This window comes from Schistocerca americana, chromosome 2, assembly GCF_021461395.2.
Source record: "Schistocerca americana isolate TAMUIC-IGC-003095 chromosome 2, iqSchAmer2.1, whole genome shotgun sequence".
NCBI lineage: Eukaryota > Metazoa > Arthropoda > Insecta > Orthoptera > Acrididae > Schistocerca > Schistocerca americana.
In genome coordinates this window covers 316,141,447-316,168,689 of record NC_060120.1, presented here as the reverse complement: position 1 = coordinate 316,168,689, position 27,243 = coordinate 316,141,447, and the positions used below count along the sequence as shown (strand labels likewise).

Here is a 27,243-nt window from a genome sequence, read left to right as displayed (position 1 = left end):
ATACAATGAGGATGGGGGACATAAGGAGGGAGGAGGTGATAGGATAGAGCGGATGGTAACTGTTGTGTGGAGGTTGCAGGAACAATAGATTACCATAGGTTGAGACTGTGATAATTTCGGTAGCAGAGAATGTGTTGCAAGGATAACTCCCATTTGCACACTTCAGACAAGCTGGTGGTGGAAGGGAGGATCCAGTTGGCATGGGTTGTGAAACAGCCATTTAAAGCAAGCATGTTACATTCAGATGTATGTTGTGCCACAGGTTAATCTGCTTTGCTCGTGGCCACTGTTTGGCAGTGACCTTTATCCTTGTCAACAGTTGGTGGATAGTCATACCAATATAAAAAGCAGTACAATGATTGCATCAGAGCTGTTATATTACATGGCTGCTTTCATATGTGACCTGGCCTCTGATGGGATAGGATAAGCCTATGACGAGACTTGGAAGTACTTTGTGGGTGGATAGGGCAGGTCTTGCACCTGAGTCTTCCACAGGATATGATCCACATGGCAGTGGGATGGGATTGGGAATGGCATAGGGATGGACCAGGATGTTGTGGAAGTTGTGTGGGTGATGGAACGCAACATTAGGAGGGATGGGAAGGATCTTGTGTAGAATTTTTCTCATTTCAGAGTATGATGGTATGTAATCATAGCCCTGAGGAGGATGTGGTTCAGTTGTTCTGGTCCAAGGCGTATTGGGTGACGAAGGGAGCACTATTTTGTAACTGGTTCGTGGGGGTGGTTGGAGGATTGAGGATGTGTAGGGACACGAGACAGGAGACCTGGTTGTGGACTGGGTCTGAGGGTAGTGCTTGTCCGGAAGGGTGTGGTGAGACCCTCAGCATACTGGGCAAGGCTAGCTTGTGGGAGGGATTTTTTGGTGTGGAAGGGATGACAGCCACTGAAACACTGGTGCTGTTGGTGGTTGGTGGATCTAATGTGGGCAGAGTTGTGGATGAGCAGTCAGGTAGGAGAAGGTCAGTGTCCAGCAAGGTGGCACTCTGAGTTGAGGAGGACCAGATGAAGCAGATGGGACAGTAGGTGTGGAGCTTGTGAAGGTATGAGAATAGATTGTCCTGGTGTAAAGTACAGATCATGGAGATATAATCAATGAACCTGATCCAGACTCGGGTTGGCATTTTGGGAGGTTAGGAAGGTTTTCTCTAGATGGCCCATAAACAGGTTGCAATAGGAGGGTGCCATGCGGGTGCCTTTGGTTATGCCGCACATTTGTTTTTATATCTTCCCTTCAGAGGAGAAGTAGTTGTGAGTTGGGATGAATTTAGGAAGGTATATGACATAGTGGGCTTACAGTGCAAAGGACATTGGGAGAGGTAATGTTCAGTAGTGGCAAGAGCATGGGCTAGATTGATGTTGGTGTATTGGGAAGTGGTGTCAACAGTGATAAGGAGGGATCCAAGAGATAAAGGGATGGGGATGGTGGAGAGTCAGTGAACGGAGTGGTTGGTATCCTAGATGTGAGAGGCTAGATTACATGCAATTGGTTGGAGCTGGTGGTCAATAAGGGTTGAAACTCTTTCAGTGGGGGCACAATAAGCAGCTACAATGGGGTGTCCAGGATTGTTGGGTTTGTTTATTTTGGGGAGCGTATAGAGGATGGGTGTGCAGGATGTCAGGGTTGAGGAGTGAAATGGATTCAGGGAAGAGGTTCTGGGAAAAGCCTTAGGTTTCAAGCAGGGATTGGAGATTATGGTGGACTTCTGGCATGGGATCACTCTGGCAGAGTTTGTAGGTGGAGGAGTCAGATAATTGTCAGAGGCCTTTCGCCAGGTTGTTGCTGTTATTCATAACAACAGTGATGGAACCTTTGTTTGCAACCTGTACGATAAGGTCAGGATTTGTTTTGAGATCGTGTATGGCTGCTATTTCTTCTACCGGAAGGTTGGTGTAAGAAGAAACTTGGGGAAGGATAGTGAGGGCAATTTGGAGGTAAGGAGTACCTGGAAGGTGGTTAAGTGGGAGGGGAAGGTGGGGGGGGGGGGATAACAGTTTGGATGTCGGTATGAATTGGGAGAGGCAGGGTTCAATGTTGGGATTAGATTGGCTTTGGTTGGAGGGATTGGTCGCAAAGAAGTATGTCCTTTCCAGGGATCAGAAGAAGGAGAGTAGGTCTCTGGGAAGACCAGCATGGTCTGGTTAAATTTGTGTTTAGGGATAAAGGTGAGGCCTTTGGATGGGACTGAAACTTCTGTGGAGCTGAGAATTTTGATGGAAACGTTAACAACCGTGTTTCAGGAATATTGGTACTGCTATGACTACCAACCAGCTGTCCACTCGGATGAACAGCAACCACCAAAGTGGCCAAGAGCGTAGTAGGCCACCCTGTGATGCTGAACACAATGTACTTGATTTCAATGGCTGCTTCACAATCTGGGTCATCTGGATCCTTCCCTCCTCTACCAGCTTATCTGAATTGTGCAGATGGGAGTTACACTTACAAAACATTCTCTGCTCCCAAAACTATACTGGCCTCAACCTACGGTAACCTGCTGTCCCTGCACCTTCCACCCAACAGTTTCCACCCCCTCTGTCACATCAGCCCATCCCTATTCATGCCCCCCCAACTTCATTGTGTAGCTCCCTTTGCCAACGCACCCACCTGTCTTTTCCCTTCCCTGCTTCTCCCCTTTTCTGCCCCGTTACCCCTTCCTCCTCCCCACCTCTCTACCCCACAGCATCATGACTCATGCCTCCATCTAAACCCTGCATGCTCCTTCAGACAGTGTTCTTCTCCCTTTCCCCCAATACCCAACTATCCTTTCTGCTTCCCTATCCATTCCATATTGCTGCTTTTGTTCAACATGACTGTTGTATTCCAGTCCACACTGCTGGTGGTGGCAGTCGTGTGTGTGTGTGTGTGTGTGTGTGTGTGTGTGTGTGTGTTTGTTGTTGTTGTCTTTTCTGAAGAAGTCTTTGTTTGAAAACTGAATGTTTAACAGCCTTTTCGTTGTGCCTGTCTGCAACTCAACGTCATCGTTATGGGGAGTAGCAATCTACCCTTTTCCTTATATTGTTAACAAAAGATATGGGATATGCCGAAATGAGATTTTAAAAGTGCAAGAATGAAAAATGAAGATGGATCTTTGATGCATCAAAAGCATGATAAAGCAAATTGTGCGCGTGTAACTGCTCGTTTGCTGATTGGATCCACCACTAAAGATCACACCATGTGTATTGGTTGCCAACCTGAAACAGTGAAATTATTTGTTCAGTTACCTTTCATTTGTGTGTGTGTGTGTGTGTGTGTGTGTGTGTGTGTGTGTGTGTTTTAAGATTGCTATTAAAAATTTATTTTTTGAAATGTTGTGGGTTCAGATTGACAATTTGTAGCAAGTAGAATGTGTAGCTTCCAATAAAGGTACTACAACAATGTGGCATCCACTGAGGTTGAGGACCGAGTGAGGTGGTGCAGTGGTGAGACACTGGAGTCGCATTCGGGAGGCCGACGGTTCAATCCCGCGTCCGGTCATCCTGATTTAGGTTTTCCTTGATTTCCCTAAATCACTCCAGGCAAATGCCGGGATGGCTCCTCTGAAAGGGCATGGCCGACTTCCTTCCCCATCCTTCCCTAATCCAATGAGACCGATGACCTCGCTGTCTGGTCTCCTTCCCCAAACAACCCAACCCCAACTGGGGTTGAGTTTCCTGTGCAAAGTAAAGAGCATCATATAGTTCGGCAGCTTGCACTCACAACAGTGTAATACTCAAAAGAAATTCCACATCCCCACTTATGAGAGAGAAATTTTGTGAAAAGATGGGATTTGAAAGAAGAGATGTGTTGCAATATTGAGAGAAATCCTCAGCCATCCACTGAAATATGAAGGGAGCCATGTTTAAAAAACCTCGAAAAGTGTCACAAGGTTGAACAACTCTACAGTAATTTCTTCAGCAAACAAAAGTTCTTCTCTCCAAATGGTTTTTTGAGGTTAAGAAATAGAAAAAATCTTGAGGCAGTATGTGGGAGCTGAATAGAGGTGGGGAGTGTTTTAAAAACCACGTTCATACACATTTGCCACTATAAAGATTAGTGTGTGCGTAGGTCATTGTTCTGATGGAAGCGCATTTTTTGCGTACTAATTTTGATTGCTTTAGTTTGCCATTCAAACAGTTCGATGGTGTTGCATAATAAGCATGAGTCATTTTATCTTTTTTCAGGTAACCAATTGTGATGTTATTCTGTGATTCTCACCCTCCTCTCCCCAAATGGCATCCCATTTTATGAACTGTAATTATTGGTCAGTTTGGTATTTTAACACTTCGTAATGTGTGGAAACATGTAGCCATTATGTACATGTATAAATGCAGAATAGCAAAAGGTGAAACCAAAAACAATTGGTAATGTTTGTGTAAAGATTAAACCTGTATATCTTCCATCACATTATGTTTATGTTAACACAGAACTTTTACATTGTAATCAGCAGTACTTCTTTCCATCTGTTTTCATTATTGTCACATTTTTTTTCTATAGTCTTTTCTGTCTATGAGTTAGTTTGATGGGATTTTATAATTTTTCCTCCCTTTACAGACAATGCGCAAGAAATACTTTGTTTTGCGTGGCGAGTCAGTCGAGTCTTCAGCACGTCTGGAGTATTATGATAGTGAAAAAAAATGGCGTTCACATCATCCTCCCAAAAGGTGAGCCTATCTTCTTGTCCCATATGCCTATGTGTAATGGTTTCTCCCACTCATAAGATTAAATCATTTTGTAGGATATGTTGTTTTTCTATGTGTAACAGTCATAATGGTCGTTACTAACTATAATTTGGTTGTGCATGTAGATTTCTGAGAAGTTCCTTCATAGTATTACAATGAGTGTCAGAAAAACAATTATATTTCAGGAGCATTCTGCTGAAAACTTGTTTTAATATCAATCGTCGACAAGACACAAAGCACAAGTATGTGATAGCACTGTATACGAAAGATGACTGCTTCTGTGTAGTTTTGGAATCCGAGGAAGAGCTGGAAGAATGGTTAAAATCATTGTTGTCACTTCAGCAGGGTGAAGATATTCCTGAAGGAGAACAGCCAAAACCTACTTATGGTGAGTGCAGAAGACAGTTTTTTTGCTTTATCAAGCTGAATAAAGGCATCGTCTAAACTTTTCTATGTATTACAGTGTATAGCCATATGGATCCAGCTTGTACTAGCATATCTTTTTAATGTCAGCTACTCAGTTTTTCATTAGGCTGTTGCCTCTCACTTTCCTTATCTTTAGGAAATCAGCAATAGATTTTGGGCCCATTTACCATTCATTCATCTGGTGACATATACTGCTCACCTGAATTTTATTTTCACTACAGTCATTATTATGTCTCCCATCCCAGGTTGTCCCCTACTCATTTCTACCCATTTTTTGTTTTGTTTTTCTGAATCTCCTAGTAATTTCCAAACACACTACTCTCCATTACCTCTGACCAGTGTAATGAAGTACTGTAAGGTTAAGCTACCAGTAGGATATAAATAGCAGCTACGTAGTATAAGTGAGGAGACAGCAGTGTTTCTTATAATTAACCTGATAAACTTATCTGGCATAAGAATGAATAACATTAAGCATAATGGTAGTTTATTTTTAATAAAATGTACAGATTAAGTTTCTGTTGTTTACTTGTCTACGTTAACTTGTATCTTGATCGTTTTGATCCCTGAAGGTTTTTCTTCTTGAAGGGATCTACTGAACACAGTGAATGAATGAATGAATGAATCAACTCTTAATTTTTGAATATTTTTCCATTTAAAGTCATGTTTTGCAGCCAGAGGACTGATAAACAACATAGGAAGTTAAACTTAAGCTGCTAAAATTTAACAGACCCTCTGATCTAGTTTTTAATGTTTGCATCAGCTAGGTCCAGCCAAACAAAGTGTAGCGCAAATATTGTTGGAACTCAGTGATTCTATTTACGACATGAATTAAGGCATCTGTCTCTAATGAACTCGAAGGAACTGCAGTGATATAAATACGGAGAAAAAACTTTCTCCGGAAGAGGAAGAATAAAACGAGACTCGCCGCCTTCCATACTTGGGACTGCTCTCGGCCAAAATTGCAAGGTTACATGAAAAAGCCAACATAAAAACCATCTTCCGACCAATGCCAAAGACGAAGTGTGGCCTGGCTCTGCAAAAGACCCACTAAAATGAATGTCCCATGAACATACAGCGTTGCTTGCAATGTGGCCAACAGTACGTTGGGCAATCACAACATTGTATTTCTAAACACTGCGAGGAGCGCTTGAGGCATTTGCGACTGGTACAGACAGAAAAATCAGCAATAGCAGAGCATAGCCTCAAGGAAGACCACATCTTTGACTTCCAGAACATCAAGGTATCTGCCAAACAGTCGGCTATTGTGACAGCATCATAAAGGCATCCATTGAAATACGGATTCACAATGATCTTGTCGACAGAGATAAAGGATACCAACTAAGTGTGGCATGGAATCCAGAATTAGTGGCAATATGACAAGAGTGTGACCAGCATTACCAACTTGCAAGACTCAGCCAGAAGGCTCACACAGAGATTTGAATGGAGCACCCTCTATCCAACCAGCGCAGTTTCAGCACTCTCTCTGCCCACCAGCCAGACAGTACACAGCTGCCCATAGCCAGGGGGAGGTGGAGACACCTCTAGTATAAATATCACACTATCCGCATATCTTGACACATTGCCAGAAGGTGATGAGTATGACACTCAGTGAAATGTCGCCATATTTTACCAGTGCCACCTGGCTGGAGACCTGAGAGCTTTTCACCAACCATAATAATCCTCTAAAAACCTAGTAGCAACATAATCATCCATAAAGTGAAAGATATGCACTTATTCAATTACAGTCGTGTTAAGGCACACAGTGCCTTCCTCAACAATGATATAAGTCTTTGCATGGTTATTACTGACAATGTTTTCTGTTTCACATCCTGAGTAGCCATTGTCTGTTGTAGGTGCATAACCATCGATAATCATCTTTAGCAATTCTGCATTGTCATCTTGGAGGAACTTGAGTAGTGTGAAGATATGCTTGTCCTTTGCATCCATAATCCCAGGACAAGTTTTCTTCATCACCACCATGTCCGTCTTCCGCATTGGCAGTCTGCATCTGCGTTCTGCGTTGTTTATTTGGTAGGGACTGAATGTTGCTGCAGGAGTAGACAAGACTTAAAATGCCTTCCTGTTGTAGTAAAAAATAACATATTTTCATATTCCAACAGTGTGTTCCCTTTCAGTTTCGTGATAAAGCGGATGCCCAGTCCTCAGTAATGTCCACTTCTTCCACCACTTCATAGGGTGCTGGAATCTTTCTGCAGCTCTGAAGCACTGAAATATATTGGCTCTCATTCTCAATGTTTTCAATCTTTCTTAGCAGTTTTCCATACATGCCAAAGTGACAGTTGCATTGGCTGTATGAATATCCCCCAACTAGAAATATGTGTTGTATAGTTACATTGTTTTTTTTTTGAAAGCCAAGTTACAAAATTGTACCATACTCGAATTTTTACTTTGCTCCCCACACAAATCAGATAGAAGAATAATGGTGTTAATATTGTTTGTCTCCTATAGAAGAATAATGGTGTTAATATTGTTTGTCTCCTGTGGATTTTCATGCTTATGAAGCCATACATAATGGAGCAACCAGATTTGAATATTATATTGCTGAACCTTCGAGAAACCAATAGAAGTACTTGATTGGTCATAGTGGCGGTGAACATTAAATACATAGAGCCACAGTAGCTTCTTATAGAACTGCACAGTAATGCTCAGTTTAGGCATGGGCAGGTTCCGTGTGTAATCAAACTCTTAACACTAAGGTACCTGTGCTGTCAACTTGGCTGACCTCAAATACTTGTCCATGAGTTTATTGTACACTGCAACCTTTAGTTTCTGTTCTTCATATACATCTTTATGAGGATCAATTGCATTGACATTCATTATAACTTCACATTCCTGGCAGAAATCATAAGTATCATTTCTTGGTTTTTGAAATGAATATGGGCTATTTTCTCTAAAGAATTTGTAATAATTTTTGTACTTCATCTTGAGTACTTTACTCGTTTCAGGAGAAAATGAATCTCTGAATGATGTGAATAATTCCCAACACTAAGGTCAGGGTTGTCAGAATATTTACTTTCAGCTTTACTGTGACAATAATGCAATGATGTGGAAGTAAACTGGTCCAGTGAGATCAGACCATGCCTGATATTTCCTTTGGTGTTTTCTGCAGTCTTCACTTTGTTTCCTTCTTTTGTCTTCCACTTTAAGAGCACCATCATTCAGTGCTTTTAAAACTGTTTTCAGACGATGCTTGGTAGCTTGCAAGATTCTCAGGTATATAGGGGGAGCTACGAATCCGACAAGACCTAGGTGCATTAGTTGCTCTAGATTGTGTTTTCTTTTCATTTGACCCTAACATCAATGTATCTTCTGTGTTCTTGCCACGTAAAGCCCAAAATTGTTCATGGTTCTCTTCTTGATCTTTTGGGCATATTTTTAGAAAACATTGCTTTGTGTGACATTTCTTACTGACTGCAAATTTCTTAGAACAGACTTTCTTACTAGTTTTTGGTGAAACATAACAGTGTCCTAAATTTCTCTTCTTTTTCAAAACTTTTTTCTTTCATTTCCCATTCTGAATTTTACATTTCCTTTCAATTGGATGGTTCTCAAAATCACACTCCTCAATAGGTGTACCATCACAATCATTTCCCTTATTTTGCTTACAGTGACTATTTACTTCTTATGCTATGTTGGCAAAAGTAAGTTCCACAGTATGGATACACCATCACTGATAAATTTGTCTCAGCAAAGCACACACATAAAACAGGTTCGAGCAGCATTGAAGCTGTTTGTGTAGTGGCCGCGGCGCTCTGTGGAACAGCAACTTAGAGGAGCACGGCCATCAAATGTTTCTGGAAGGTGTTGCATCTGTCGGAGAGTAGTAATATTTTTTTCAGCACAAAGACTGGTTCTCACAGACACAATTACTGCAGGAAACAGAGAAACGAATTGGACGTTAAGTTGTTTTTCCTGGGAATGCATGCTGTAGAGTTGAACCTTCAGGTGCAACCTGTCCAACACCTTAAGAGCTTATCCATCATGTTAAAAGCTTGTGAATGCCAACAAATTGACTGTGTTGGCTTTTGTTTGATGGTAGCTCTTACTGTTGCAGTGTTATTTGGGGTGCAAATTTTATGTTATCTACCAGTTGGCTTGTTGTTTTTAAGCAGATGCTGTTGTTCGGAATTGATGCCCACTTAAATTTTAAAATTGGCCACTGTTTAGCTGTAATACATGAAACCCCTATAAATAGAACAAATTCTATTTGAGAGTGGGAGCTTCTGCAGTGTTATATGCATGTGAAGGATTGGTTCTCTGTCAAAAGAAAAAGTCCAGTGTTCAGGCAGTTGAAATGAATTGCCTGCATAAAGTGGGAGGTTTTACTTTCTTATGCATGCAGAGGAATTAAGATGTAAGGCAACAGCTGTATATTTATATGCTCTACATGATAAAATTCAGCAACACACAGAAAAGTGTATCATCAGGAGTGCCCCAGGGAAGTGTGATAGGGCTGCTCTCATTCTCTGTATGCATAAATTATCCAGTGGACAGGGTAAACAGCAATTTATGGCTTTTTGTTGATAACTTTGTGGTGTATGGGAAAGTGTCATCATTGAATGACTGTAGCGATAGAAAATGACTTAGACAGAATTTTTAGTTGATGTGATGAATGACAGCTTGCTCTAAATGCAGAAAAATGTAATTTAGTGAAGATGAATAGGAAAAATAATCTTGTAATGTTTAAATTAGTAATGCGCTGCATGACACAGTCACATCAATTAAATATCTGGACGTAATGTTGCAGTGCAATATGAAATGGAATGAGCAAGTCAGGTTGGTAGTTGGGAAGGTGAATGCTCAACTTCGTTCTCTCTCTCTCTCTCTTTTTTTTTTTTTTTTTTTTTTTTTTTTTTTGGGCGGGGGGGAGGGGGGGGGGTTTAACAGCTCATTTATGAAGGAGAAAGCACATAGAATGCTAGTGTGACCCATACTTGAGTACTGCTCAAGTGTTTGGGATTTGCACCAGGTCAGATTGAAGGAAGATATTGAAGCAGTTCAGAGGTGTGCTGCTAGATTTGTTACTGGTCAGTTTGATCACCACAGAAGTACTACAGACATGTTTCATGAACTCAAATGGGAATCCCTGAAGGGAAGATAACACCTTTTTTGTGAGGCACTATTGTAGAAATGTAGAGAACTGGCATTTGAGACCGACGGCAGATCGATACTACTGCTGCCAGCGTACATGTCGTGTAAGGAACACGAAGACAAAGTGAGAGAAATTAGGGCCCACATGGAGGCTTTTAGACATCATTCCCCTTATTCTGTTTGTGAGTGGAACAGGAAAGCAAATGATTAGTTGTGATATGTGGTACCCTCTACCGTTCACCATGCACTTGAACTGTTATTTGCTTATTCACAGAGAGAAATGGGATAGTTTGATAGAGACCCACTTGTTACAAGGATGAGGGGAGACTCCGCCTCCCATGTATAGTGTTCTTTTTTAGCTGTTAACACATAGTAAAGGCAGTAGAATGTGTGTACCAAGAATCAGAAATCACCACTGTAGGAAATGGAAAATATAATACCATTTGAGGCCGACGCCAGATCGATACTACTGCTGCCAGTGTACATGTCGTGTAAGGAACACGAAGACAAAGTGAGAGAAATTAGGGCTCACAAGGAGGCTTTTAGACATCATTTCCCTTATTCTGTTTGTGAGTGGAACAGGAAAGCAAATGATTAGTTGTGATATGTGGTACCCTCTACTGTTCACCATGCACTTGAACTGTTATTTGCTTATTCACAGAGAGAAATGGGATAGTTTGATAGAGACCCACTTGTTACAAGGATGAGGGGAGACTCCGCCTCCCATGTATAGTGTTCTTTTTTAGCTGTTAACACATAGTAAAGGCAGTAGAATGTGTGTACCAAGAATTAGAAATCACCACTGTAGGAAATGGAAAATATAATACCAGCACAAATTTGAGAGTAAAACAAGGACACAGTTTGACACTGAGTGTTTTTAATATTTATATTGATGACATGCTGAAGCAATGGATAAGTAAATTAACCTTTTATACTTATGACTTCAGTGTAAGAAATTATTCTGTGACATTACTCTTTGCTGATGTTCAAATTGTGATTGCTTACTGTGAGAAAACATTCAAAACAGTTGCTAATATTTTCTTCCACAGCAGCTGAGTTATATGATGCTTTAGTATCTTCAAAGAAAACAAAATTTATGACTTACAGATGCCAGGGGCTAACTCCCAGAAAAATGATTACAAATGATCAGAAAGTAAACTCATTCAACGTCTTAAGAAATATTACCTCACTCATGACAGAAATGGTCTTTCAAATGAAAATAGAAAGATTTAGTCATGTTAACAAACAACCTATAGAACTCTCACAACTAAAGCAATAAGGGAAACTCTGTTTTAAGTTCTACAAAACAATGTCAGTACCAACTGTAATGTATGGAAGTGAGTTGTGGACTGTAACAAAAAGACATGAACAAAAAATACAAGCACTGGAAATGCAATTCCTAAGAAGAGTATGTGTGTACACATTATCCAACAGTACGACAAATGCTGACAACACAGAAGAACTGGGAGTGAAAAGCTTAATTGAGCAGATTAAAGAGTACAGGAACAACTGGAAGACCATGTCGCAAGAATGTAAGATGACAGAATACGACAACCAATGGCAAATTATCAACCAGTGGGCAGAAGATCTTTAGGAAGACTGCGGGAAAAGCAGAAAGTTCAATAGTTTCATCCTTCTTTTTCCCCTGTGCTCTCTCCCTCTGTCCTCACTTAAGGTGGGTTCCTTTTGATCTTGTGTCAGAGTGACCTGCCCCAACTTTCTGACCTTCCCAAACACATCCCTCAGTCCTCTCGAGGCCGTTAACCTTCCAGTGGGCATGTTGGAAAATTTAAAGATCCCAGTTCATTTGTTTTGTTTTGACACAATTTCTTTGCTGGAACATCACATTTTTACATTCCATGCTGTTTTTATTATTAGTGGATCATATATATAAAGTGGAAATTTGTGTTTTATGTTGGATGGAATGAAATTCAACATTTTGCAACATTTTTCTTTCCACTACTTTTTGTTACAGTAATATTTTTTTTACATGTTGTTTTTATTCTTGTATATTAAATATTTTCAGGGCATATTGTTTTGTTTATGTTTTTGAAGACAATTGATTTTTTATTTCATAGCTTTTGTTGTATTTCTAGTTATCATAATGAAAATGAGAAAAGAAAAACTCAAGTACAATGAAATACTTGCTCTAGTTTTACTGTTATTGGATACAGTTATGTCAACACACCACATTTACTTATTTTTATCACATTCTAAGCACATCACAATCTGGCTGAAATGAGAACTGGAAACAAATTTTCCATAAGACTTATTTATTTTTATCATATTCTAAGCACGTCACAATCTGGCTTTTGCCTAGATTTCTTGCACACAAAGAACACCTTTATATTTTGGTGGTGTGTTGGTGTCCTTTAGTCACTTAGTTGTATCCAAGAGCAAGGACACAACATTTGCTCCCTTTTGAAGGCACTTCATATCAAGTAGTCTTCTGTCGATGATGCACAAACTTTCGTCACAACTACAGCAGAAACTGCCACCTCTACTGATTTTAAGACAGCTTTGTGAGTGATCATACAATCATATAATCACTGCAGTGATACCAGCAACGTCAGTCGAATTGTAGAATAGTTCCAAGATTTCTTTGTTACACTTATTAGTGATAAAGAGTTGAGGAAATCTAAAAACAGATGAATTCCCTTCTCTTGAACAATGAGGCTACATCTCCTTAGAAATTTCAGTCTTATATTTCCTTAGAGTTCCGACATACGTTCTTTTCACTGCCATCAAGTCCCTCACTAATGGTACTCTCCAGAAAAAATTGTCAGCTACAGTATTATGGCCTTTGTTGAGCCATTCTGTTGATACACCTTTTATGACTTACGAACCCTGATTTAACTCTCTCTGTTGGCCAGTTTTTTCCCCAAGGAAATCTGTTCATTCACTGGAAATGTATGTCTAGAATTGCAAGCCCACCATATTTTTATACCGTATTGAGCAGGCTTGCTTTTCATGTATTGTTGAAATGGTCATTTCTCTCTAAATGCAATAAGCTTTTGATCAGCAGTTATGTCAAAGCTCTATATGGAAGAAAGCTGCAAGCGAACATTTTTGAAATGTTTCTAAATGCTGCTAATTTATCATGAACTCTACTATCTGCCCATGTTTCCTTATTGTTGAATCCGAGAAAATGTGTGATAGCTTGAAATCTTTTTAGGCATGTTATTGTCCTGAAGATAGACCTCCCATGTTTCTTGGCTCACTCAAGCACTCCCATCCTGATCTGTAAGCTACAGAAGATACAAAGCAATCAACGTGGGCCTCTAATTCTTCCCTGTCTAGTTCCTTCCATGCCTTAGGTATACTATTAGGATATCTCCACTCCACTTGTTGTACCCTCGCCTAGGGTCTCTTTCAGTTTTCCTTGTCATGACAGAAATAATTTTTGGGGTAATTTAGAGCTTTAGGGTTTCTTTTATTGAACTATGGGGTGCTGCTTCAGGACCAGGTTTATTCTGAATTATATTATGAGATGAGATGGAGTTTGGCATTTAGTTGGAGGCACTTTTTATGAAATCATTATATTTTCTCCAGTGAAATAATCCTTCATAGTTTAGTCATCACTATTAAATCATCATAACCATGAATGAAATCATCTTCATTACTTTCTTCTTCCATTGCATCACTGAATTTCTCCACTTCATTATCTGAGGGCAAGTATTCATCATCATTCATGTCAGATACACTTTCATTATCTGAATCAGCATTATCCCAAATCAGAAGAATTTTATCAGCCTCTTCATACCAAACATGTTTTCCATCAACCCTAAACAGAAAATTAATTCTATGTTTAAATTTTAACCTAAATTGTCAGACAATAGTTTTTTCTACAATTTTCATAATTTATGACTTCTGTTACAATGAATTGATAGTTCTTTCTTTTTATGAATTATGTCAAGACTTGTATGGAAAACTTAAAGATTTGAATACAAATACTGAACTTACTAAATAAAGTCAGCCGACATCTACTTGCCTCACATCTACAATGCCATCTAAAGCTCAACAAATGAATAACCTTCATTGTTGTTAAGTTTTGCCAACTTCAGCCATTTGTTGGCAACACTGAGTTGGTTAAACCAGCTGGGGGTCTTTGAAAACCCCAAGTGCCTACTTTCGTTCCTTCTTGAACTAAGTTATCTAAATTACAGACATAATTAATGTAGGATTTTTTTTTTTTTCATAGCGGTCCTTTGTATCTTAACTAGGAAACTTGTGTCAGGGACCACGAGCATCGCAAAATCGGCACCGGAAATATGAGAGGTATGGGATCTGGAAAGACACCTCATTCCTAGCGAAGGGTTAAACTGATGACCTAATATTAAATTCATAGGGTTTCTAATAACTGAATATTTAAATGAAATAAAAATCCTAGGCAAGCTATTGCAAAATGACCAATGATGATGTTTTCCAACCCAGTAAATTATATTTTTTTAAGTTTTCTACAACTTCCTTTTAAATTTGCAGGGCTGATTAGGTTAGTGACATGTATTAGTGCTTGTTTAAATATATTATGTTAGCAACATGTGCTAGTTCTTTTGTAACTTTTTTTTTTTTTTCCTCATTGCAGAGCATGTATGGCAAGTGACTGTCAAGGAGAAGGGCCTTGGCAACAGCCGCAACATACTGGGCCCATTTTTGCTTTGTCTGACAGACAAGACCCTCAGCTTGGTGCAGTGTGGCCCATCTGAGGATCCACAAACATACGAATTTCCGGTTAGTATCACTGTCAATTACATTGTTGCAGTGTCAAACATTTGGTATGGAGTGTGTTGTTGCTTTTGACTATAAATGATCATCTTTTTGGATTTGATGCTCTTCTTAAATGTACCTTATTAGCATCACGAAAGGTGTGTGCAAAACTACAAATATTCACTAATCAATCCTGTATTGTGGGCCTAATTTTTGCCACAACTAAGGTGTAATATTCTGTTTATCAGTTAGCCAACATGCAATTAACTGCACATGTAAACCAATACTAAATTGATGCATAATTATTACTCCATCAGACGAGTAGAAATAACTTTAGGCTGAAATTCAAATGTAACTGTATTATAATAGTTTTCAGACTGGAAAATAAAAATATCCTGCTGATGATGACACAAAAAGTGCTGAAACCTATTTGGGGAAAGTAAAACAAGCAAACAGTGTCTTGCATAAGGCAGGATATCTCACCAATTTGTCTATAAATAACAAACAGATGAATTTTAAAGAATATTTTCAGGGTTAGCAATCTCTCTGCATCAGAGGTTCCCAAACATTTCTTCTGACAGAACACTTTCAGAATACTGGTACTTTAAAGGAACATCTTGTGTATTTTCAGAGTTAATAAAATCAATGAAATTTAAAAAAATGAGAAAAACTAGTTTTATTTGGTGATTACTTCAGTTTAAATCATAGCTAATAGGACAGAAATTTTAATAAAATTTTGAAAAATGAGAAAAAATATCAAAAAATACCACCTCATTATTATAATAGAGGAAACATTCCACGTAGGAAATATATATCTAAACACAAAGATGATGTGACTTACCAAATGGAAGTGCTGGCAGGTCGACAGACACACAAACAAACACAAACATACACACAAAATTCAAGCTTTCGCAACAAACTGTTGCCTCATCAGGAAAGAGGGAAGGAGAGAGAAAGACGAAAGGATGTGGGTTTTAAGGGAGAGGGTAAGGAGTCATTCCAATCCCGGGAGCGGAAAGACTTACCTTAGGGGGAAAAAAGGACGGGTATACACTCGCACACACACACACATCCATCCACACATATACAGACACAAGCAGACATTGGTCTTTAAATATTGGAATGACTCCTTATCCTCTCCCTTAAAACCCACATCCTTTCGTCTTTCCCTCTCCTTCCCTCTTTCCTGATGAGGCAACAGTTTGTTGCGAAAGCTTGAATTTTGTGTGTATGTTTGTGTTTGTTTGTCCACCTCATTATTATTAATAGTCTCTTGCGGAGCACTTATTTGGTGTTCTGCAGAACATAATTTGGGAAGCCCTGCTGTGCTTAATCTAGTGTTTTCCTTCTTAGCTCATATCTTATATTTTAGTCTGATTTGATCCATTATAAATGGGTTTTGAAAGCCTGCGACTGTAGATACAATAGGTTTGTTTATAAATAAATAAATCTTCTGCTACCAGTCACGATTTTCTTTATTTTACTATTCGCACGACGCGTTTCGAGAAATAATTCCCATTTTCAAGTGCGTTTTTTTGATGCGTGTTAAGCCATTTCTTTTGATGTTGTCAGTGTGTGTGTGTGTGCTTCATTTTCTTGACTTTTACTGTAATACATAAGATACACGATTTTTAGTTGGGTATCAATTCTTTCTGTGAGGTTAGTGGCTAAAGTTTGAGAACAATTTGTACTTACAGTTTTCTAATGGTCCATTTGTGTAGAGAGTCACACACACTTAACATCACACACAACTTGTACATTTTACACATTGAAAATATCTTATATAAACAAAACAGTTACAAAGATCTTCTTATAGATAGTTCACAGAGATAACATTATAGGTCTTCCACAGATTATGATATGCTTTTGTACAGAGGTTAATTTATCTTTACAATTTGGCTCATGAATTACTTATACCGATTTTATAATTGTGCTTATTTCTATGTTTTATTATACTTATACTGATTTTACAATTGTGCTTATTTCTATGTTTTACTATAGAAATAAGCACAATTGTAAAATCAGTATTAGTAATTCATGAGCCAAATTGTAAAGATAAATTAATCTCTGTACAAAAGCATATCATAATCTGTGGAAGACCTATAATGTTATCTCTGTGAACTACCTATAAGAAGATCTTTACAGAGCAGTCTGAGTTGTAGTGGGAGGTGGTAGTCTCCACGTGACCCATGTTTACGTTAAGTGATTTTGCTGTTTCCTCTTCGTTTATTGCTCTCACTTCAAATGAAAACAAAATGGATTTCTGTGGTCGGGAGCTATCAAGTAAATTAAAATACATTCACATAATTACAGAAGGCTAAAATATGTAATTAGTTTCAGATTTTATTTTGTTTCCTCCTTTCTGACAGTCAAGCCTTAATCGCCTTGCATAACACTGAAGTTATTTTTAGAATGAGATTTTCACTCTGCAGTGGAGTGTACACTGATATGAAACTTCCTGGCAGATTAAAACTGTGTGCCCGACCAATACTTGAACTCTGAACCTTTGCCTTTCACGGGCAAGTGCTCTACCATCTGAGGTAGATGGTAGAGCACTTGCCCGCGAAAGGCAAAGGTCCCGAGTTCGAGTCTCGGTCGGGCACACAGTTTTATTCTGCCAGGTAGTTTCGAAGTTATTTTTGTCGGTTTGTTAAAGAAACTTGACTTCTAGTAATATTTTCTGCTGAGGCAGTCAATTTATTTGAAACAAGTGTTTAATTCCACACTATTGGCTATTTCAACTGTTCGCTGCATTTCAAGTTCACGTTTTCATCTTCTAGCACGTGTGGCATTAAAACCAAACATGAGATAATACAGTGCAGGTACTCCAAGAAAATTTACATCTGAATCTGGACATACGAATGTGCACTTTAAGCCGAATGATGCATTTTAGTGTAGTTCACAAAATTCCCATGCTCTTGGAGTGTCCTCTAATGTCTTGTTTCTTTTATGACATAATGTAAGATCTTTTAATGTTTTACACGTACGAACATACGGGCTTCCTGCGTCATCGTAGCTGCGCAAGCGCTGCAAAACTTGTTATTTGGCACGCTCTGGCAACTGCTGAAACGATTCTGTTTCTAACAGGTCACGGGAAAATATTGCAAATGGTTGTTTGGAAAACATTACTTTCAAAGTAAATTTCCTTTTACGCAAGATGAACTCTGTGCACGCAAATGTCCAATGAATTTCCTAAATCACAGAGCATTTGACTCTCATTCAAAAATCAAATATTTGAGGATGACCATTTAGAATATTTTTGAGCCCAGAAGATCAAACATTCATGTCGTTAAAAAATTTACTGGCACATTTTTGTGATGTATCTTTAAAGTGTAACACGCGCAAAAATGATCATTATGTATTAAAGCTTAGCTTCTCTTGCAGCTTATTAATCTTAGTGCCAATATTATACGTAAAAGCTTTTCTTTTCTTGTAGCAACACTACATATATATTTGTATATTAATTTAAACCATTACCTTTTCCTATTTGTGTGTTCACGCTACTTTACAGTGATGTTGCTATTGGCTGACTACATCATGTGTCCTATGATCTGAATATCCGCTGTTATCGGCTGGCGAGATCGCTTGACACGAGCTACAACTGGCTTAACAAAAGCGCATCGCAATCTTGATTTCAATCCTTCGGAAAGTAACATGCGGTGTTTGGTGGAATTCGAATTTATATTTTAGTAATACGAAAATATGCAGTGTACATGTTGCTGCACATCACACATCTTTCTAAAACGTGTTTTTTTCCCGAGTTTCCTTTTCTAAAGTGCCGGGAAATTCTACGCCGGTGTATAAAACCACAACCATTTAAAGGATTGATAAGTTTTATAGTTTTGGGGAAAAGTGTACTGCTACTTAACACAAAAAAAATGTATTTTCATCTGGGAGAAAGTGTATTTTTAACTGGGAAATCCGGGAATTTTTTTTCATTGTCCACGTATGAACCCTGAGTATAGAATCTGACAGGGATTCCATTGAGCCCTAGAGTTTTGTTCAGTTTTAACAATTTAGCTGTTTCACAACAACACTGTCACTGATACCTATTTCATTCATCTTTTCAGTAGTATGAGGATTAAATTGGGGCAATTCTTTTGGGTTTTGCTTTGTAAAGGAACATTTGAAAATAGAGTTAAACAATTCAGCTGTTGATTTGCTATCCTTAATGTCTCATTCACTAGGACTGGACACTAACTTAGGTCATAGTTTTTTATTCAGGCAATTTTCAGCAGTTGTTATCTGTTTCAAAAAACTCATGGCACTGAACTGCATTAAATTGATTTTATTAGTACTACCGATTTTGACCATTAGCCATCTTCTGGTACCTAACAACACAACATTCCAATTTGTAGAACAAGATTAAGACAACACAAATTGGTGCGTAGTAGTCACATAATAATATACTTATGAAAATCACTTAAAACATTTCATTTGTCATGAATATTGAAACACAAATCATTGAATATTTTCATCCACATGAAACATGTAATAAAAAACTCATTCATAACATTTACAAGTACAGCATTCATCCTATTCATATGAAATGACAACAAATACAAAGTGACTTGGCATCACAGCCCAAAAATATCATTATGCCGAAGCTGTAGCTATGAAGATATATCGATATGTACATTATTTGGTTACAAAAAGTGTGACAAGTAATGTAAGGGAAGCTAAAAATTATCTTCACTATCATCGTATAGTATAATATTTTTTTTTTTTTTAATACAGTCATGGCACACTGACACACAGAAAAAAAGACATAATGAAAAGCATACATCAAGATCTCAGTTAACCTGGTCACTATGTAAAAACTCAGAAAAAAAGAGGCCTAACATAAAAATGATCCCATAACAATCACATACAAAAAGTTAGTAACATAATAAGGTGAGATCTTGTAATTGTGTGGCTCATCCAAGTTCACAAGCCTTTCCAGCTCTCTTTAACTTGCTGATGATATAGAAGACATATATGAATCATTATTCTGTAAATGTATAATAAAGGTACTAAGAGTGAAGAAGTAAGGTACTGGAATTGCTGAACCCATGGTAATTAGATCAACAAACCATACTTATCTGTAAAGTATGTTGAATAGTTTGGAGATAAGTATGGTCAATGGAGACCTTGATGTATGCTTTTCATTATAGAATGATTGCTGCACTAGTAGTTTTTTATTGCATGTTTCATGTGGATTAAAATATTCATTGCTTTGTGTTTCAATATTCATAATAAATGAAATGTTTGAAGTGATTTTCGTAAATATATTATTATGTGGTTGCTAGGCACTAACTTGTGTTGTCTTAATGTTGTTCTACAAATTGGTATGTTGTGTTGTTAGGTACTAGGTAATGGATTATAGCCAAAACCGATAGTACAATAAAATCCAGTTAATGGAGTTCAGTGTCATGAGTTTTTTGAAACTAACTTTGGTGCCATTATCAGCCTTTACATACGATTTACATTTCTTTGGGTTTTGTGAAAGATTATTTGACAGTATTCTGCCTTGGTAGTTACTGAAGGCATCACGCACTGTTGTCTCAACAGCCAGACACGTTTCATTTAGCATTTCTCTATTTATAGCCCCACGCTTTGTTTTACACCTTTCATGTAGTAATCTCTATTTAACACGTAGCCACAATCTCTGGTTGCCAAAGCCTGATTGCAATCAGGCTGGGAGGTGGGGGTAAGGAGGAGGCTGTGGCAGGGTGGGGGAGAGATAGCATGGTGGGGGTGGAAGATGGTAAAGTGCTACTCGTGGGAGCATACAGGGATGAAGTGGGGAGTGAGTAGGGTAACTAGGTGCAATCGGGGGGTTAGACGGGGGGGGGGGGGGGGGGGGCTGTGGAAAAGGAAAGAAGTAAAAAGATAGTAGATGCATTGGTGGAATAGAGGACTCTGTAGTGCTGGAATGAAATAGGGAAGGGGACTGGTGGATAAAGGATAATGACTAATGAAGGTTGATGCCAAGAGGGTTACATGAGTGTAGGATATGCTGTAGGAACATTTTCCATCTGAGTAATTCAGAAATATTGGTGTTTATGGGAAGGATCCAGATGCCACAGGCTGTGAAGCAGTCTTTGAAATGAAGAACGTCGTGTTCGGCAGCGTGCTCAGCAACAGGGTGGTCCAGCTGTTTCTTGGGCACAGTTTGTCATTGGCCATTCATGTGGACAGACAGATTTTTGGTTGTCATGGCTGGTTTCACATGCAGCCCTGCCTTTGATAGGATAGGTGATGCTTGTGACCAAACTGGAGTAGGTAATGGTGGGATGATATACAGGGCAGGTATTTCATCTAGGTCTATTACAGAGATATGAGCCATGAAGCTTGGGGTTGGGAGCAGGAGCTGTGTTGGGATGGACAAGGATATCATGCAGGTTCAGTGGGTGACAGAATACCACTGTGGGAGGGGTGGGAAGGATAGTGGGTAGGACATTCCTCATTTCAGGGCACGACGAGTTGTAGTCAAAATCCTGCGGAGAATGTGATTCAGTTGCTCCAGTCCTGGGTGGTATTGAGCCATGCTCCTCTCTGGCTGGGTAGTGACTGGAGCAAATGAATCACATTCTTCACCAGGGTTTTGACTGCCTGTCTGCAACTTAACATGTCTTCCTTACGGTAAGTAGCAATCCGTCTCTTCTTACGATTGCTGATGTCCCTACTTGAAGTTGCCAGGTAGATGTAGCCAGCATCTCAACGTAAGATCAAGACATAATTTACAAGACAAGAACATCAATTTGATAGTATAATGCTGTGGCCAAACATGAAAACCACCTCTCATTTTTTAGTATATTTGTTATGACTATTGAATTCTATGAAATGCTATATTGGCACATGAGAATAGAGACTGCTCACACCAGTAAGAAACTATTTGTTGTGGTGTGTTAGTACAATATTGGTTTCTTACCTTGAATTGTATCCTTATTCTGTTAACAGCTTCATTCAAAAAAAGTGTCATTCAAATCAATCAACGTGGTGGTAGTGGACAAGCAACTTTCTACTGATGTATTCGTGGGCTTCATTGCAAAATATCATGTACAGATCACACACTTTAATTTGACCCCTGAGCAGAGGATGCTGGGAATGCAGCTCATAGTACCTTGGCTATTGAGACAAGCCCTTCCTTCTTTTTCCAGAAGAGCCAGTTTACAGCTTATAAAAGAAACAAACTTATAATGGGTTAATGTGTTATAGGAGTGACGCAAAAGTTGATGGCGAGCTACTAGAAGGAACAGGTAGTGTTTCTTCGCCCATTTTTGTGAATAATATTAAGTCACTATACACAAATCAGCACTAGTTTCACAATAGCTACTTGTTGCTACATTGCACAAAACTGTTACATAACTAATGTTGCCAATGAGCACAAACATTTAGAAGCAGTACAAAGCCAGCGGACTTTCACAGATCAGAAGTGAGCCAATTTAAAGTGTGCAACCTGTACGAGATCTGACAAAAAACAAGCGAGATAATGTTGTAACCAAATATGTTCAGTTAGTAGTTGTCACCTTCGAAGTAGACACATTTGAGTCAGAATTCATCTGCATTTATTCCGTTCATTGCTCAACATTTCTGTACATCTTTTTCTGGTCTGCACAGAAACTTTGCTTTCCAAATGTGTTTTTAACAGTTTTTCTACTTTCATTGAACTGATCGATGTATCTGAAGTTTATCATAGCATAATGACTCATTTCAAGGTTGAAAAGTAGTCACGGTCTAATGAGCCACAACAATTAGTTACTCAGTAATGCAGATAATCATCTTTTTTTTGCGTTGAGGCAATATGTTTATTATAAAATACAATTCTGTCATGTTCATGACATTATGTTTATATTTCTTAAGATTTGAACCTTTTCTAAGCAGCAGTGTGCTGTTTGAATTAATAACTCAGTTTAAAATATTATGTTATTTATTTTCTGAGAAACATATCCAGAAAAGTGTTTTTACAAATTAGTGCCATCTAAATGTCACACTGATTTGGCTTTATAGTTGAATGGTATTCGGCGATGCGGGTACTCGGACTGCTTTTTCTATATGGAAGTTGGCCGTTCTTCATGCACAGGAGCTGGTGACCTGTGGATGCAGACTGAAGATACCAACATTGCCCAGAATATGCATGATGCAATCCTCCAGTATGTATTCTCTTCTGCTTGGCCACCAGTGATATTGCATGTCTCCTTTAACTTATATTATTTTTTCTCTGCATGTTATTGTGTTTCTGATAGTGGTTTATAGTAAATTTGCTTTTGTCACTATTCATTGCCTTCTTATAGTAGCACTTAAATAGGCCATGATGATATACGATTGAATATTACATTTTAGAGCTAGAACAATCGAACATATATACAGAATGAAACTTAGTGATAAGAAGATGAGGAATATTATAAAATGATAACTTAGAGGGTTTGACTATTTAACTGCCTCTCATTTGAAAACAACCGGACGAGGTGGCGTACTGGTTAGCATGCTGGTTTGCATTTGGGAGAACAACGATTCTGTCTGGCCATCAAGATTTAGGTTTTCCATGATTTCTCGAAATTGCTCCAGGCAAATGCCGGGATGGTTACTTTAAAAATGGCATGGCCAATTTCCTTCTCCATCCTTTCGTAACCCAAGCTTACGTTCCATCTCTGTTAATGGGACATTAAACTCTTAATCTTCCTTCTCCTCCCGTAATTTTAAAGTGTACTTTTTAACTGTAACATCCAGATGTTTTTAATTTTTTCAGGCTCTTCTGGCCAGTAACAGACATTTTTATGACATGTTGGGCATCTTGGAAAATTGTGAAGTATTAAGTTATCCCTCTGGTATTCAGAAAAGTGTTTGTTATTATATTCAACTTCTGAATGTATTTTTATCTTTCTAAACAAGGAGTTGGATGAAACATTATTATTGACACACAGCTGACAGTTTGAATCAGAAATAAATATTTCACAACTACATACCCACCTCCATAGTCGAAGAAGCTAACGCATGCTTGTGGGATGGAATTTAGTTCTAAAATGACCATTTCAGATACTTGAGGTAATAAAAGTATCAGTGTCAATATCTGACAAACATGGTGACGCAGATTCCCTGAACACCAGACTTGTGCTCCTCTGTAGATCCACACACAAGAGTGTGTTCTGATACGTGTTGGTGTCATGTGCTGTGGCTTAATTCACAAAAATATGGCAGCTGTAACATTCGCCAGCATCAGTCCAAGCTTGTGACTTGGTTTCCTCTTTCCGATGATTGTCATAGCTGACATACATGGTTGCTTTTGCGTGTAATTTGGCAGTGGCCTATAAATATGAATTTGCCCAGTTGTGGTGATCAAATAAATTTTAATTTTTCACAAACTCTTACAACCCAGGTGAAGCTGTTGTTTAAAGCTTTTACAGGCTCGTACTAGCTGTGGAATTAAAAGCCACAACACTGGTGAAGCTATGGTTTAAAGATTTTGCAGGCTCTTACTAGCTGTGGAATTAAAAGCCAAGAAATTGACTAGAACTGTTATTTCATTAAAATTGTGGCTGGTTCTCTGTAGGAGTTGTGTAAACTCCTGGAATACATTAGCAAATCTTGATCAAATAGAGAAGTTTGTATTTTCTCATTTTTACCAGTCAGAAATAAGATTGAAGGTTTTACCAAATGGAAGAGACTTAAAAAGAACTAAATCACATATGGTACCAGCCCAGGTTTGTATTCGTATATTCACACTTGTGGAAAAGGGATTGGTATTTTCATTTCTTAATGTAATGTTGTATTTAAAGGACTTCTCTTCAGGCAGGCATGATAATAAGGCAGAAATGTGAAGCACCTCTATAAAAAATGTCAATCTAGTACATAGCTGGTCAGTGACTGCTTTTTTTCTTTTGTATCAGTGCAATGAGTAGCAGTCGTGAGGACTCAGGCAGTATAAGTGTCAGTGGTAATTCACGTCCTCGCACACGCTCGTCACCAGGGAGTGACGCCGCACGGCCATGCCGCAGGCAGGGTCACACTGTGTCAGGAAAGCCACCACACTACTCTGCAGGTAACTAGATGGAGAATAGTTATCATTGTATTGTCAGTGTACTCCCTCTTATACACTAAAGTTTTATTGGTGTTATGTAATGTGAAAAGTCTCTGCTTGCCAGAAAATCATTCTAACTTAGCAAACAGCAACTCCTGAAAGTACAAGTACAGCATGATTTAAACTAGATCTATTTCTTATGCAAAGGAAGAATGTGAAAAATGATAGGGTTGGGAATTTCATAAGTAGCAGGTAGGAACGGAAATTGGACAGTGGATGGTAATAGGTGGAAGTTTTAAATTCTCTCATTATTCATTGTTGGTCTGCTGATCAGGAAGGTGAATGTTCAGGGATGTGGAATGAAGGTATTCTCAGGACCACACATTCCACTTATTACTGCACGGTCTTTGATTTGTGTAGCTGCAGTCCCTTGCACTCTCTGAACTTTGTTCTGTCAAATTATATAGATAGTGTTTTGATCATTTAAGTCAGAAACCCACCAGTAAGTACATGTGTACACTAAATTCATTTCTTTGTCCCTTAATCATTTTTGTGTGTAATAATGGTCAGCAGCATCGCTTCCATCTGTGAAAGAGCATTAACAGTTTCTCAACATCAGGTCAACTACTTTCACCTGTGTTGTTTATTTGGTCCAGGAAATCATTTTTAGTACATGTGATGTAGTACATGGGGTAAACATAATTAATTATTTCAGTAGCAGTTGTGACTACATGTTCAACAAATTAAGAGTGCACAATAAATTGACACTACATTTCTTGTACATATGATAGTAGCAGTTTTTAAGCGAGAGTACCTGAGCAACACAGTCAAAGTAAATTATAGTACAAAGTGATATAATACACAAATAACAATATCTGATAAATGAGATTTTACTTACTATGATGATCTAAAAATACAGAGAGAGTAGAAGTAGTGGTCAAGTAGGAACTGTTTTAACTTTACTTTAAATGTGTTTAATGTCAGTATGCATTTTAACTAAGAAGGCATTTGTTTACATAATATAATTCCAGTATGATATACTCCTCTTTTTGGTAAGTTTGTGTTTGCTGTGTTTGCACGCAGGTTAAGCATCTGCCTGGTCTCCTGTACATTTGCAGGTTTTTTCAATTACTAAGATGTTTCCTGTGTGTGTGTGTGTGTGTGTGTGTGTGAGAGAGAGAGAGAGAGAGAGAGAGAGAGAGAGAGAGTGGGGGCAGTATTTCAGATTTTAAAAAGTGTGAACTCAATGGAAAGTACGTGACTCATAAACTGGATTAGATTTCGGTTTCTACCAGAAAGCACTTCTTTCTGACCACGGTATTTTCAGATAAATACTCATTTAATTGCTAACTAATGAGGGTAAAGTGAAAAGTTCTTAGTTTTTAAGCGAGAAATATGCTTGTTGTTTTGTGTAAATGCACTGACATCAGACCACTTCCCCTAACATTTTTCCAGCAAGTACTTTCCATTCGTAAGTATGGTTCTCGGTGGTTTTTAAAATTCTAATCTATGTTTGTGAGAATGTATTTATTGGTCTGAAAACATTTTTCAGCTAGGATTTTTTTCAAAGTCTGCAACATATGGAACTCGTAGGTTGCCAGATATGGTGAATAGAGAGGATGTTCCAACAATTTGTACTTAAGTTCTACGGTGTTTGCCATTGCTGCAGCATATTTGTCTGCAATTGCATGTACATGACTTTTCTTTGTTCTCTTTTTGCAATCAAGGTGTTCTGTCTCATATTTTTTGCTTCCATCTAGTTCGGGAGACTCGTATGATATTTCCTAATTATTGTTGTACTCTTTGCAAAGTAATCAATCAGGAAAATCTACTTCGTGCCACAGAAAAAACTAAATTGGTTCCACGGCGTCTTTTTTTATTTACAGTGTGGCCTCGAGTCCATGATAGCAAATTGGAGTATAAAATCAACTATATTCTTTTTTTTAATAGAATCCAAACATAGCTGAAAATTTTACTTTCCACCATCATTCAGCATATGATGTGCTAGCTGTATAGAGTTTTCACAGTGTTAACTGTGAATGTACCATACTCTTTCTATTTTGTGCACCATTTCAGTTATTTCATCTGTGGTTGGGTTGCTGTTAACATGGAGCACCTGCAAGAGAAGTAAGGTCAAATTTTAATTCAGTATATTTGCTCTGAAATGTTGGAATCGAAATAGATTTGTACCTATTGCTGCGGTCCAGTGTCGAATCTGTACTGCAAATGAATCTGCGTGGTCCATTACGACCTTGCAGACCAGTGCTGTAGAATGCGCTGGTGAGATAGGCACACACCAAGGACACAGGCACAAAGAGGAC

The 27,243-nt window shown here is 38.4% G+C and overlaps 1 protein-coding gene across 1 annotated transcript in view; it reads left to right on the top strand.

Annotated features, from left to right (window-relative positions):
- The window catches only part of LOC124590535 (mucin-17), a 196,566-nt gene that overhangs the window by 21,774 nt on the left and 147,549 nt on the right, over positions 1–27,243 (top strand). Inside the window, exons 3-7 of the mRNA XM_047131656.1 lie at positions 4,550–4,659; positions 4,863–5,065; positions 14,801–14,946; positions 22,915–23,057; positions 24,792–24,943. Coding sequence (XP_046987612.1) covers positions 4,550–4,659; positions 4,863–5,065; positions 14,801–14,946; positions 22,915–23,057; positions 24,792–24,943 — 754 coding nt within the window. The remainder of the gene's footprint in view (positions 1–4,549; positions 4,660–4,862; positions 5,066–14,800; positions 14,947–22,914; positions 23,058–24,791; positions 24,944–27,243) is intronic.